Genomic DNA, 15,925 nt, shown 5'->3' with positions numbered 1-15,925 from the left:
AATTAGCAATGTCTAACTTGAAAAGTCATGCAACTTTATATATTCTTATGCATTTAATACCATATTAATGGAAAAGTAGAAGAAAACATGGTTAGAAGGAAACATCAAGTAGTTATCAGTGGTCATCTCTACATAATGGAATTATAGGTGCTCTTTTTCCTTTAAACTTTTTAATGATGAGTATATATTATTTTTACAGTTGCTACATACACTGATTCCTTCCTACATTCCATTTAATGGTTAGGTAAATTATTACAATAAAGGTCACAACTTGGGGCGCTTCAGTGGCTCAGTCAGTTAAGCATCTGCCTCTGGCTCAGGTCATGATCCCCCGGTCCTGGGATTGAGCCCCACATTGGGCTCCCTGCTCAGTGGGGAGTCTGTTTCTCCTTCTCCCATTGCCCCTCCCCCTGCTTGTGTACTTTCTCTATCTCAAATACATAGCTTAAAAAAGTCACAACTCTATATAATAGCTATCATCATCTCCATTTTACAGATGTGAAAAAAGCAAAGAAACTGACTCTAAATCCTATTTTGAATTATGTTGCTAATCCCCTCATGTGAAAACACTAAAAAATTTTAAGAATACCAATTCCAAATAACTATAAATTCATGAGCAAAAGAGTCCCATTTGCTACTTTCAGAGATCTGAAAATAACCAACTATAAATTTGGGTTCTAAACTCAAGAAATACACTTAATATTTATTTTTGAAAAAAAAAAAAAAACAAAAAAAAAAAACAAAAACAGAAACAAAAACTTCCCACATACATTCATGTTTCTAGAGACCCCATAATTTTACATTTGAGGGTATACGCTTTTAAATACTAAGAACTGGGGCGCCTGGGTGGCTCAGTGGGCTAAAGCCTCTGTCTTCGGCTCAGGTCATGATTCCAGGGTCCTGGGATCGAGCCCCACATCGGGCTCTCTGCTCAACAGGGAGCCTGCTTCCTCCTCTCTCTCTGTCTGCTGCCTGCTGCTCTGCCTACTTGTGATCTTTGTCTGTCAAACAAATAAAATCTTTAAAAAAAAATTAAAAAATAAAAAAAAAATAAATACTAAGAACTAAGCTCTGATGACAATCTGAATGGCTTCCTTCATAACATAAGAATACATTTTGTATTTGAGAAGACATGAACTAGTTACCTTAAATTTCAAATACAGTATGTCAATTTCTAAATATGTTGGTTTGAAAATGCACACTGGAATTACCTCATATTTGATAAATGAAAAACATTATTTCTGGAAGCTACCCAGAAAAAAGGAAAACCACTTTTACAAATATTTGTCTTGAAACATATAAAATAAATGGATCTACAACTTCTAATATAACTTCTTTTGAAAAGGTGGAAAATTTATCAGAATAATGGTATTTCTGATGGTTTTGCCTTTTCAGTTTATGAAGCAATACAACTGGGAGGGAATCTTAGTTTACCTATTACAACCCCCACATCATACAGATGAGGCCCAGAGAAAGTAATCTGCTCAAGACCTTGCAGTTAGGGGCGCCTGGGTGGCTCAGTGTGTTAAGCCGCTGCCTTCAGCTCAGGTCATGATCTTAGGGTCCTGGGATCGAGTCCCACATCGGGCTCTCTGCTCAGCAGGGAGCCTGCTTCCCTCCCTCTTTCTGCCTGCCTCTCTGTCTACTTGTGATCTCTCTCTGTCAAATAAATAAAATCTTTAAAAAAAAAAAAAAAAAAAAAAAAAAGACCTTGCAGTTACTAAGAGGCTGAAGAAGGTAGAACCCACTCAGGATCTTTTACTTCTAAGTCCAGAATACTGATATTTCAAAGTATTACCTAGGGATGCCTAGGTGGCCCAGTGGGTTAAACCTCTGCCTTCTGCTCATGATCTCAGGGTCTTTGGATTAAGCCCCGCCTCAGACTCTTTGCTCTGTGGGGAGCCTGCTTCCCCTTCTCTCTCTGCCTGCCTCTCTGCCTACTGGTGATCTGTCAAATAAATTAAAGAAAAAAAAAACTTTAAAAAAAAGAAAAAAGAAAGTATTACCTAATAATTTAGCAGGCTACTTACAGTATTTTGGGATCCTGTCTCCTCTGTACTAATGGGACCTTTTAGATCCAGCACTTACAGAAAGCAGCAGGCTAATCTCTATTGTATTTATCTGTACTCACAGATTTACTATAGAGTAAATGTTTTCCAAGTCCCTCTTTCCCAACATTGGCTTTCAAATAAATCTTACTGGAATCCCAAAGGAGTTTGATAGAAAACGATAAAAAAACTAAACTCCTCCAGTCAAAATTGTACAGGGGTCCTGCCTTATTATTTTGTCCCTGTAACCTCTAAAATACTTCCATGGTATCTTAGGTCTCGGATATATACACATACAGTTACACATATATACACACACATACCATAGGCCCAAATTTTTATTAGTCACATGACATAAATTGGTGTAAGTTTTTAAATGCTTATTTTCAATTTGTGCAATTATCTTGGCATAGACCAATAACAAAAAGTTTACAGACTACATGTTAGGTAACAATGCTCTATAGGAAACCAAACCTTAAAAGATGTTCCTGATCAAATCCGAATACTCATATACTAAGAATGAAATTAGAAACTTACTTCTTATCAAAAAATGTTGAATTTTCTTTTCTCTTGGTGAATCCATTGGGTAGAAGCTTTAAGTTAATACCTTGTCTTCTGGCACGATTTTTCATAAAGTACATCTAATAACAAAAAATAAATAAATGGACAAATTAATTTTAAAATGCCTTAAATTTCAGAAGTGAGTAAAACAATGTTCAAAATATAATAGTGAAGATTCATTGGGTATGTATGTTTCACAAATTGTACTAAACAGCAATAACTCATTTAATCCTCACAGCATTATCAGACAGGTACTATTACTACCCCCAATCTAGTAACGAAAATTAATGAGATGCCAACATTATATAGCTATTCCTGAGAGAGAGAGCCTGTATTCAAACTCAGGTAAATCTAATTCTAGAGCCTCTGTTTTCAACCATACATTCTATGAGCCAGAAGGATTTAATGGGATTTTTAAAAATATTGGTCATTTGGCAATTCATAGGGGCTACCTTACAGTTCCTTTTCTTTTACTGAAGGGTTTATACCATCCATACTTGGCTCTATACATGCCTGCTTTGATTACCAGACAGGCAGTTTACTCAGGGGAGGAACCATGACATTGCTAGTACAAGGCCCAACTTAAAGTAGCCACCACCGTAGACTATACAAAACGGGGTATATGAATAATCTGGCTCTGACATGTGTTACTCCACTGACTGTCTGGGTTGGTTAAGCTGAACTAGTCAACTCCAGAGAGTAGTGAAGGAAGTAATATCATCAAGACTTCTTCCTTGACACTCAAAAGGCAAAGTATAAATGCAAGTTTTTGGTTAAGTGAATGGGAATCTAGAATTTGCAATGCAAAGAGCCAACTAAATCATAAGCCCAGGGAAAAGAAGAGTCAGTTATCATTTGTTAAGAAGAGAAATAATTTAAGAAATTACATCCAATTTTATAACTCATGTGACTTTGGTATCAGTAGTGGCAATGATTATAAGGATCAACCCTGCTACTGAAAACATGGAAGAATTACAGACAATGGGGGAAATAAATACATGTAATAAGATACATTTAAAAATCACCTTAGAAGCACTGAAAAGCTGAAAAAAAAAAAAGAAAAATACAAATATACAGGCCAATATTTAGTGAGAAGTGAAAGCTCAGAGAGGTAAGCAAAGCAATGAAGCCACCTTTTTAAAAAATTAATTATTTTTATTAACATATAATGTATTATTTGCCCCAGGGGTATAGGTTTGTGAATTATCAGGCTTATACACTTCACAGCACTCACCATATCACATACCCTCCCCAATGTCCATAACCCAACCATCCTCTCTACACACACCCCTCCCCGCAGCAACCCTCAGTTTGTTTTGTAAGATTAAGAGTCTCTTATGGTTTGTCTCCCTCCTAATCCCATCTTGTTTCATTTTTTTCCTTCCCTACACCCCAAATCCCCACTCTGCCTCGCGAATTCCTCATATCAGGGAGATCATATGATAATTGTCTTTCTCTGATTGACTACTTCGCTCAGCATAATACCCTCTAGTTCCATTCATGTCGTTGCAAATGGCAAGATTTCATTTCTTTTGATGGCTGCATAGTATTCCAGTGTGTGTGTGTGTGTGTACACACACACACCACATCTTCTTTATCCATTCATCTGTTGATGAACATCTAGGTTGTTTCCACAGTTTGGCTATTGTGAACATTGCTGCTATAAACATTCGGGTGCACGTGCCCCTTTGAATCACTATTTTGTATCTTAAGGGTAAATACCCAGTAGTGCAACTGCCGGGTTGTAGGGTAGTTCCATTTTCAACTTTTTAAGGAAACTTCATGCTGTTTTCCAGAGTGGCTGCACCAGCTTGCATTCCCACCAACCTTGTAGGAGCGTTCCCCTTTCTCCACATCCTCTCCAACATCTTTCATTTCCTGACTTAATTTTAGCTCTAAGGAACTTACCAAACTCAACACCCAAAGACATCCAATCAAGAAATGGGCAGAGGACATGAACAGACATTTCTGCAAAGAAGACATCCAGATGGCCAACAGACACATGAAAAAGTGCTCCACATCACTCAGCATCAGGGAAATACAAATCCAAACTACAATGAGATACTACCTCACACCAGTCAGAATGGTAATGAAGCCACTTTTGCAAATTCTAGCAAATACAGGCTTTCCCTTTCAACAGCCTTCTCCCCAAAAAGGTCAGAGTTAAGACCCTGTAATCTTCAACCCTCCTCAAATGAATCTCAGTAACAGAATATGCCTAATAATATTAAGTTAAGGGCGAACCAGAAATAAACCCTATCCCCAGAGCATGTGAGGAAACTTACATTGGAATGACTGGAATAGAGGGGAAAAAGGAAAAATAATCCATTAGAAGCTGTGGCCATGGGCCAGTTCTTGCTAACATTTGAAATGATTGGCCTTGCTTATGTAGTCAAGGGAATCTTAAACTTTCAACTTAGTTTAAGACAGATGCAGATTTGCAATATTCCTAGGTACCTGGCAGAATACAAGAAGGCCTGCGTTCTACTCTTCAAAAAGTTCTCACAATTTAAGAAAAAAAAGCAGTACTCAATAAATAAAAAATAAAGAAGCATGAATAATGCAAAGGTCAGTGAGCAAGAACCAAAGGAGAAAAGAGGTAGCTGATAATTCCCCATATATTCAGATACTAAAAGGATCATACACAGACTGTAGAATATCTCTGCAAAATTTAAAAACATTAGCAGTTTAAAATATGCGCAGTGAAGAGAAACTATAAAAATGGACTCAGCAGATTTTTCAAAGAACCAAATAAAACTAAAATGTTTGCAGAATACATTACAGAGACAAAAAAGATTTAAAAAAATCAAAGACATTAAAGGGTAGGTAAGATATGGGGAGAGGACTTAAGTCACATTTAATGGTAGTTATAGAAAAGATAAGGAATAAGGCAGACGTAATCTTTTAATAGAAATGTGCTAAAAATTTCCCAGAACTGACGGAAGATATGCCACAGATTCAAGAAATCTAACAATTATCAAGTTAAGATGAAAAGAAATTTGCATTTTTTGTATTATAGCACAAATACAGAATACCAAAGAGAAAAAAATGCAGCCAGATTAAAAGATTTCCAAGGCAGTTAAAAACTCTAGGTGACTGCAACAATAACAGAAGCCGTAAGACAATGGAACACTAATCCTAAACCAGAATTCCAGAGAAAAATCATTTCAAAAAAATGGCAAATAAATAGAAATTTAAAAAAACAACAAACAACAAAAATCCCAAAAACCCGACAAAGGAACCCAAGAAGGGCAAACCCTCTAATTTTCTTCTCTAAGGAATTCTAAAGGATGTACTTGAAGCAGGAAAAAAGTTGTCTCTCAGATGTAAGATCTAAGATGATGAGAGAAGGAATAAAGAGCAAAGAAAGTGGGATATATAAACTCAAGGGGTGCCTGGGTGGCCCAGTGCGTTAAGTGTCTAACTCTGGCTCAGGTCATGATCTTGGGGTCCTGGGATGGAGCCCAGTGTCGGCTCTACACTCAATAGGGAGTCAGCTTCTTCCTCTCTCTCTGCTCATCTCCCTGCTTGTGCTCTCTCTCTCTCTCTCAAACAAGGTCAAGAGGAATTTAAGGTAATTGCTAGTAAAATCTGCCTGCTACTTATCTTTACAGATAAATTTTGTTGGGATGTCGCTACACCCATTCGTTTATATACTGCTTGTGACGGCTTTCTCGATACAATAGCAGAGCTGGAGTAACAGAAACAATATGGCCTGGAAAAAATATTAACTATTTGACCCTTTACAGAAAAGTTTGCCAACTCCTATTATAAAGTCTTCTGAGTTGTTTAGGCACAGGGTTCAGGTACTACTTAACTTCAGATACTGGCAAATTAAGCATGCACGTTGTAGAGTCTAGCTTAACTAATGAAAGGATAGGAAAAGGGCCCATAAGTTCTAAACTGATAAAGAGAAAAATTTAAATGACTGAAAACAACAGCAACAACAATAGTCCAAAAGACAAGAAGAAGAAAAAAAACTGATACAAATAGCAAAAATAATGTGACACATTTAAAGTCAATTATACAGGTGATTTTATTAAAATGTAAATGAACTTAATGATTTAGTTAAAAGTTACAGACTATCAAATGGAAGAAGAACTGGAAAACAACTATAACCAGAACATAAGGACACAGAAAGGCCTTAAGGAAAAAAACAGACCATACAAATACCAAGCAAAGAACTTTATAAGTATTAGTCAAAGTACACAAAAATCTAGAGACAAAGAGGGTTACCTATAATGCCAAAGGATAATACACCAGGGAAAAGTACTTCCTGAGATATGCATTTAATAATTTAGCCTTAAAACATAGATAGCAAAACAACTGAACCATAAGGGGAAACAAATCAAACAGGCCTGTTTGAGTTTATCTACTGGGAAATGTTAACATACTTTTTTTTGGAAACTTATAGACAAAACAAACAAAAAAATCAGTAATTATAAAGAATTTGAACAACATAATTAATAAACCTGACCTATAAGGGGCATATAGAGTACTATATTCAGCAACTGCAGAATATTCTTTCTTTCAAGCAAATAAGGAACATTATAAAACTTGACCATAAACTGGACCACAAACACAAGCACTAATGTATTTTAAAGAAATGACCGTAAAGAGTATGCTGTCTTAAAAAAAAAAAAGAAGAAAAAAAAAAAAGAGTATGTTCTCTGACCATAGTGTAAGTAAGCTAAACATAAAAAAGATGTAACAAGTCAAGAGGACACATTAACAAAATAGAAAAAACATATAACAGCAACTGATCTAAGAAAAAAAGACACAAATAACCAATATCACAGATGAAATTACTACAACTCCTACAGAACTGTAAAGGAGAGGTTTATGAAGAACTTTATGCCAATGAAGGTGAATACTTAGGTCAAATGGACAAATTCCTAGAAAAATGTAATAGCTAGTAACACTAAATCAAGACACAGTAAACCCACAGAATCCCACAAATAGTAAAAACTATACCTCAGTGGCCCAAACTCTAGGTCCATACTGGTTCCTTAATAATTTTACCAAACTCCCAAGAAGGAAGTAATTCCAACATTAGTGAATGCGTCCAAGAATAAAATGGGAACACTGCCAAATAATTTTATGAAATTAGAATCATTTTGATATGGAAATCTGAGAACACTAAAAAGGAAATCTCACTCATGAAGAGAAATACAAAACGAGAGCATGGATAAGGTGAACACACACAAATAATTCAAAGGAATTCTGCAGAGTATAAAAAGCATATGATATGATAATAGCACACCATGCAAGTTTAGCTTAAATAGAAAATGATTAAGATTACTCATATATGGCACCTGGGTGGCTCAGTGGGTTAAGGCTCTGCCTTCGGCTCGGGTCATGATCTGAGGGTCCTGAGATCGAGTCCTGCATCAGGCTCTCTGGTCAGCAGGTAGCCTGCTTCCCTCCTCCTCTCTCTGCCTGCCTCTCTGCCTACGTGTGAGCTCTCTCTGTCAAATAAATAAATATATTTTTTTAAAAGATTACTCATACAGATTATAGATTAAGAGAACAAAAATAAAATAATCAAATACAGAAGAAGCATTTGATAAAATACAACCATCATTCATGTTAAAATCTGATAGCAAACTAGGACTAAAACCTCCATAATCTAGATGTCAAATTACACCTAGAAAAAATTTAAGAGCAAACATCATGGTGCAATCTTGGAAACTTTCCTTCTATAATCAGGAGTTATAAAACAAAGATGTACAGAGGCGTTAAGATAGCAGGCCTGAGGGGCGCTTGGGTGGCTCAAGTGGGTTAAAGCCTCTGCCTTTGGCTTAGGTCATGATCCCAGGGTCCTGGGATTGAGCCCCACATCGGGCTCTCTGCTCAGCAGGGAGCCTGTTTCCTCCTCTCTCTCTCTGCCTGCCTCTCTGCCTATTTGATCTCTGTCTGTCAAATAAATAAATAAAATTTAAATAAAATTTAAGAAAAAGATAGCAGGCCTGAGACTGTTAACATTAGGTGGTTTTGCTTGCAAGGTTGTTCCCTGGCTGGTGCAAGGAAATCTGAATGATTGGTAAATGGTTCCCTACACTAACTTTTTATAAAACAGTAAGTGTGGTTCACTGTGCCTGAATTGTTTATATAAACAACATGGTTTTATTTGCTTTCCTTCTGGGAGTCTGGAATTTGGCACCTGCTAGGCAGAGGGAAGGTGCTTCTGTGACCAGCCCCCAATAAAAACCTTGTGCAGTGAATTTCTAATGAGCTTGCCTAGCAGACTATACTTCACAAACTTTATCACAACTCACTGATGGAGGAATTAACTGCATACTGTGTGACTCCAAACGGAGAGGATTCTTGGAAGCTTACAACTGGATTCCTTCAGACTTCAGACTCTGTTCCTTTTCTTTTCTCTAACTTTGCTCTACATTCTTTCACTGTAATTAGTTTTAGCCATGAGTACAACTGTATATTGAATCATGTGAATCCATCTACCAAATCAAATCCAGGGAAGGACTTGGGACTTACAACATCAATATTTACTATCATCATTAGTATCTGACAATAAATGGGAAGTCCTAGCTATTCCAATAAGAAAAAGAGAACAGGACAGAAAGATAAAACAAACTGGGACAAATTGTTTATAGAGAAAATCTCAAGGAATCTATAGAAAAGGCACAAGTATAGATTTTAATTCTATAAAATGCAAATTATAATCCCATAAAATAACAACAAAAATATCATTCCTAAACACCAGCAAAGAGATTAAAAATAGAAAATACCACTTTAAAAAGCATGAAAAAATAAAGTGCCTAATAACAAATCTTTTTTTTTTAAATTTATCTATTAAATTTATTTATTTGAGAGAGGCAGGGAAAAGACAGCAGAGGGAGAAGGAGAAGCAGATTCCCTGCTGAGCACAGAGCCTGATGTGGGGCTAGATCCCAGGACCCCGAGATCATGACCTAAGCCAAAATCAAGAGTCAGACACTTAACCAACTGAGCCACCCAGGTGCCTCTAAAATGCCCAGGAATAAATCTTAACAAAAAATGTATAAGAGCTCTACAGAGAAAATTAGAAAGATATTAAATATATTAAATAAATGCAGAGATTTCAAGATTTAATGCTGTAAAGAAGTCCAATCACCCAAGTTACTCTGTAAAATAAATGCAACCCCAATTAAAATTCTCAGGTGGGGAAAGAGGAATGTAGAATCAATAGGTGATTCATCATATCTGTATAGAATTACAAAGAATCATACTCATAGCTAGAGTATAGCAATACTCCAGAAAATGAACAAAGTCAGAGGAACTATTCTGTGAGATAGAGAGTTGCAGTAAAAAACTACAGTTGAGAGTGTAGTATTGGCATGGACAGACAAGTAGGCCAACAGAATAGAAAAGATAGGCCAAATACTGACCCAAGCATATATGGATGGCAGTCCTGCAGAGCAGTAGGAAAGGATGAACTTTTCAATAAATGGTACTAAGAAACTGGATCATCCATACAGAAAATTAAATGGGATCTCCACTTCACATGACACACAAAAGTGGACTCCAGGTACTTTACAGACATATATCTGAGATGCAACAATATAAAACTTTTAGAAAATAACTATCAGAGAACAGCTTCATAACTTCAAAATGGGAAAGAGTTTCTTTATAAACATATAAAACTACTAACTATAAAGGGAACATGATAAATTTGACTACATTAAGGTTAAGAACCTCTGTTCATCAAAGATATTATAGAGTGAAAAACAAGCCACAGAATGGAAGAAGGTATCTATAACACCAACTACCGACAGGCATTCAAGAAATTACTTACAAACCAGTAAGAAAAAGAAAGCTGACCAATAAAAAACGATCAAGAGACTTGACCAGGCATTCTACAAAATGAAATCCAAATGGCCAATAATATGTTTGAAAGATGCTCAATCTCATTAGAAATTAGAGAACTGCAAATTAAAAATCCTGATAAAATTACAAAGCCATCAAATTGACAAAAACTTTAAAACTCTGGTCAAATCAAGTATTGGAGAGGACGTGACAGCAAGTACACACAATATTGTAAGTCTAAACTGGTATAACCACTTCAGAAAATGTTTTGGTTACATCTAGTAAAATTGAAGATGTGCATACCCCACAACAGAGTAATTCCATTCCCAGGTATAAACCCTAGGAAAAAACGTGTACATACACAAATCACAATTCATAAACAGAAGTGCTCATTGCAATACCTTTAAGATTTGTGTTGTTGTCATTATTACAGAATACCTGGAGTCCATGTTATAATAGAAAATTCAGAGTCCATCAACAGAATGGATAAATTAATGATGATATAGTCCTAAACTAGAAAACTATTCAGAAGACTGGATTAAGGAACAGCACAAGGCAGTGGCAGATAATTTTTGAGAAGTTGGTAATGTTCTAATTCTGGGTGGTAGTTACATGATGTTCACTTTATAATTACTCATTAAAAGTATATTTGTATTTTATGCTTTTTAAATATGTATGCAATTCTTTATGATAAAAACAAAAAATTTAAAAATTTATCTTTTAAGCAGAATTTTAATTATGCTTAATTAAACTTGAGAAAAACATGCTGATGCATGGTAATTTTTCTTTTAGATATGTGAAATGTCAAGTCTGTACCAGTAACAACAATAAAATAAGGTGTTTTAAAAGTGCTAAAATGCTGCAACTCCAAAATTAAAATGGTCTTTGAAAAAGGAACATAATTCTATGGCATGATTTAATAACACTATTAAAGAATTTTTAGAATAGCAGTTGCAAAGTATTTCAAATACATAAGCTTTAATTTGCATACTTAGCTTAAGGAATGCAAAAGGGATGAAAGAATATGAAAATGAGGTGTGTTAGAAGAGCAAGCCCTGTTAGTTCTTCCTTCAAAATCAGAATCTAAACACTTCCCAATAATTTAGCAGCATTATCCAAGCCACCATCAATTTTCACCTGAACAGCAAAAGCTTTGTAACTAGACTCCCTGCTTTCATTCTTCCACTCTTGCCCACTGAAGCTCATTTTTCAGACAGCAGCAAGCGTGACCTTTCAAAAGGCAAGTGTGCTCAAAAGTTTCCCATGGCTTCTATTTTCTACTTAGGATATATCAGGAGCCCTCAACAGTTTTTCTAACCCCATGTTCAACCTTCTCCTCCTTACTCACCTATGTTTCATGTCCTATGTCACCCTGTCCCCATTTTTAATCCTCAAACACACCAACCTCATTCCTAACTCAGTCTTACTTATGCTTTTGTCACTATCTGGAACAGTCTTCCTCCAAAGGTTCATATGGCTGCCTCTTTCTCATCATTCAGATCACTGCTTATATGTCATCTCTCAGAAAAGCTTCTCTGAACTACAGTATTGAAAATACTCATGATCTCCTCCCAATAAACACCATTTTCATAATCTTTTATCTCCTGTGCTTTATTTTCTACATGCAATTAACTCTATCTGAAATTATATTTGTTCCTCTACTCATCTCCTGTCTCTCCCCACCCAATACAAGCTCCATGAGGGTAAGAACTTTGTTTTGGTCACTGATGTAGTATCCCTAGTAACTGGAATAGCTCTGGATCACAACGCCACTTAACTACATTCATTAGGTGAAAAAAACGAAATCTAACTGATTAAGAGAATTCTAACTGGAAGAGATGAAAAGAAATACTTACATGTTTATTGCTTATTGGTCTTTTCAAGAAAGCATCTCTAGAAATGTGGTCTGCTGTTCTTGCCACATCTTCCAAAAACCGATAATCTATAAATTTTAAAATAGGAAAATAAACAAATGACATATGCCAATGGCCAGGAAACATCAATCTGCTATGCATAAGATGACTTACCACTTAGGAGATTCATTTCAGTAAACTGTTGTATGGAAATATATGCAGTCTTATCTCGAACTCCATTACAGGTCAGTTCCGCTTTGTGTTTCTTTACACAGGGCAAACTGAAGAGAAAATGAGGTGGTACTATTATACTCTGAGGTAGGAAGGGTACAAACAAAGGTAGTAAGGCAGGAAATTACACATATACCTGCAGGAATATCGCATACAACGTGGACACTTGTACTTCGCTTCTTCTGTACCACAAGTTTCACACCTACAAGAGTCCACAAGAAATTTAGTAAGTTATCAAATATTAATACTATTTATTGATTTATAAATTTTTAATGCTAATTCAATTACTCATCACAATTTATAGACATGTAGTCAGTGAATGAAGTATATGCAAGTTACTCTGATAAAAGTACTTGATAGCTGTCAAACACCCTTGGAACATTCTCCTCTTAGGAAACTGTCTCCTCCAAACGACCACTACATTTACAATGTTGTTAGCACTACATAATTCAAGAAAACATGTATTAAATTTAAAAAAAAATCTCACTTTTGACTTCTTTTTTCTACTGCGATCAGAGAATGGGATTATTCATTAATATTTTAATTTGTAATTCCTGGCAGTCTGCTAAAGATTGTGTGTGTGTGTGTGTGTGTGTGTGTGCACATGTATATAGTCCAATCCATGAATTTACATATCCTTAAACGCACACATACCACAAAAAGAATAGGAGACCAAGTCAAATTTACAAAGTATCAGCTGTACCTTTTTTTAAAAGATTTTATTTATTTATTTATTTGACAGGGAGAGAGAGAGAGAGAGACAGCGAGAGAGGGAAACACAAGGGGGGGAGTGAGTGAGGGAGAAGTAGGCCTTCCACAGAGCAGGGAGCTACCCAGGCGCCCCTCAGCTGTATCCTTTCTCCTCATCTCCATACCCAACCTAAAATGAGCATTAAAATAATCTAGAGGGGCGCCTGGGTGGCTCAGTGTGTTAAGCCTCTGCCTTCGGCTCAGGTCATGATCCCATGGTCCTGGGATCAAGCCCCCGCATCGGGCTCTCCGCTCAGCAGGGAGCCTGCTTCCCACCCCCACCTCCCGCCTGCCTTTCTGCCTACTAGTGATCTCTGTCAAATACATAAATAAAATCTTTAAAAATAATAATAATAATCTAGAATTGCAATTACCCATCATCTTTCTCCAATTACTCTTCTAGGATCTTGGGATACTGACAGCCAAACTACAGTCATTTCTATTTGGCCCATTGTGTCTAGTCAGTAATAGTCCCAAGAATCTGACCACTTTTATTTCCTATGCTGTCACATGGTCATACACTATAAGGAAATTATAAAGCAATAAATATTCATATTCATAACTACCCATTGAGAAAGTGGGCAGTTGGGTGAGTGCAAGTGCATTTTTCTTCCTAATTTTAACTTAATCCATGTTGTCATTGTTAGTTTTTCCTGTTTATCCTTTTTTAAAGAATATTGAGTCAAGACCATATTAAGTCAAACCAGAATCTGGTCCAAGGGTTTTCTGGTCTCCAGAATTTACACTTTCTTACTTGGCCATTGCCCACTGACCACTAACAGCCTGACATATTTTTACTGAATCTGTTGTCCTTTGACAAAACCCTGTCTTCCCAATTACCCCCTCCTTGCACTACCAACACGCAGGCTCCAGAGACCCATGTTTGCATTTATTTTTCATTAGTCCACACCTGCCTGCTAGATTTCCTTCAATCCAGACAATAGAGGACTCCACAGCTTTATTCCCCCAATGAATTTCTCCCTGTCCTACCTTGACATGGCCAGTTTCCGTTTTAAACCCACTGGGGGATTTATCTGAGGCTCTTCTTTCACCTTTGTATCATCCATCCCTTCTTCCTTTGGGAAATACTTCTCTTCTTCTATACAAACTTCATCCATCACTTCCTCCTTTTTAATGTTCTGAGCAACAAACACCTCTTCTTTTATCTCCAAGTTATCTTTCTTCTCTTCCTTCACATCTAGCCAGTCCATAACCTCCTCCTTCACCTTCACTTTCTCTTCTTTTACCTCTGCTTCATCCACTTTCTCTTCTTTTACCACAAAACTACTACCCATCTCCTGCTTCACCTCCAAAGTGCCTGGTTTCTCCTCTTTCACCTCAGGCCCATCCTCCAGCTCCTGCTTTACCCACGGGCCATCCAGCACCCCGTCTTCCATTTCCGACCAGTCCATAACTTCTTGTTTCACAACCGTTAGGTCCACACGCATCTCCTCTGTTTTTTGTCCACTTCCTTCTCTACCCTCTGTCTTCTCCATTCCTGCCAGTCCATTCCTCGCTTCTACACTGCCAGCATCCGGCCCTGCTGTGCCCCCGACTCCCTCCCTACCAGACTCGAGACTTAGCCGCGCCCCCTCAGCTCTACCAGGCAGACCTCCACTCAATGTCCCTTCATTTGCAACAGCAATATCCATCAGCTCACGACCAGTGGCCTCCGCTCGCACTGTGTCCTTCAGTGGCTTATAGACGCCAAAAGGGACGAATTCTACGCCGGTCCACCGACAGTCTCCCACGTGGGCAGCCGAAAATCGCAAGCAGCAAACGCCGGCCTGCAGCTTTCCTCCAAATCGTCGTAAAGCTACACTTCCGCCCCTTGCCACTTTACGACTGGTAGAGCCCTTTACGGCTCCGCGGCAATCCCGCCCAGAGACTCAGAGAACCGGCGTGAAGCCGCGCCCATTTGAGCCCACTTCCGGGGCGGGGATTCGTCAAACCCTTCCCCCCGGGGAGGCAGCTTCCGCCGGCTTTCCCCGCCCCCCCACCTGTGGTCCGCCACGCTCTTCTGTAGAATGGGGATGCGGGACGGAGTAAAGAGAAGCAAATCTCTGACAGTTTGGGAACGGTTGAGACCCACCCCGGGCTGTGTTAACGATCAATCTTGTATGAAAATGGAAGAAACCCTTGATGCCACGCTTCTGCAAACTTCATTCTTCACCCATGCACTAGAGACGATGGTGTTCGGTGTTGTGAAGATTAAATGGAGTCATGCATGGAAATAAGCCAGTAGTTACTGAAATAAAAATATATGGTGGCTATTACAGGGAATCCTGAGAGTTTTCAGATAAGAAAGAAGGAATTAACTTTTATTCTTTCAGTTCTGTCAGTAATATCCCACAACAGCCAGTTTCCCATTCCCAGCATCCTACAGGATTCTCTTAAGAGAGTATGTGTTTGTGTGTATATCCCTAAAGACTGGGGCAAAAGTTCAATCCCCAGGAATAGAAGATCTAAAAAAAAAAATACAAAAAAATGCAAAAAACAAAAACCACACTTTTATCTATTTCAGTCACTTTTCAAAATTATTATTATTACATACTGGGCATTAGGCCCTTTCACCTAATCTTCACATAATGTCTGCAAGGTATTTTTCTCACTGTTTAAGGAGAATTCATAGGAGATATATTTTTCTTGCTGCATAAAGGAGACTTCAATGAA

The 15,925-nt window shown here is 37.5% G+C and overlaps 1 protein-coding gene across 2 annotated transcripts in view; it reads right to left on the bottom strand.

Moving 5' to 3' along the window:
* ZNHIT6 (zinc finger HIT-type containing 6) overlaps window positions 1-15,078 on the bottom strand; it is a 60,384-nt gene extending 45,306 nt beyond the window's left edge. For both annotated transcript variants that reach the window (XR_007126465.1, XM_047724382.1), the window contains exons 1-5: window positions 14,243-15,078; window positions 12,639-12,704; window positions 12,446-12,552; window positions 12,275-12,360; window positions 2,586-2,689 (exon numbers count right to left, since the gene is read on the bottom strand). Coding sequence is in view for 1 of the 2 variants with exons in the window: in XM_047724382.1 (XP_047580338.1) it covers window positions 2,586-2,689; window positions 12,275-12,360; window positions 12,446-12,552; window positions 12,639-12,704; window positions 14,243-14,904 (1,025 nt within the window). In the remaining variant the exon portion in view is untranslated. The remainder of the gene's footprint in view (window positions 1-2,585; window positions 2,690-12,274; window positions 12,361-12,445; window positions 12,553-12,638; window positions 12,705-14,242) is intronic.
* Between the last annotated feature and the right edge of the window lie 847 nt (window positions 15,079-15,925).

Source organism: Lutra lutra, chromosome 4, assembly GCF_902655055.1.
Source record: "Lutra lutra chromosome 4, mLutLut1.2, whole genome shotgun sequence".
Lineage (NCBI taxonomy): Eukaryota > Metazoa > Chordata > Mammalia > Carnivora > Mustelidae > Lutra > Lutra lutra.
The sequence above is the reverse complement of the archived record's forward strand: the minus strand, read 5'-3'. Positions and strand labels throughout refer to the sequence as shown.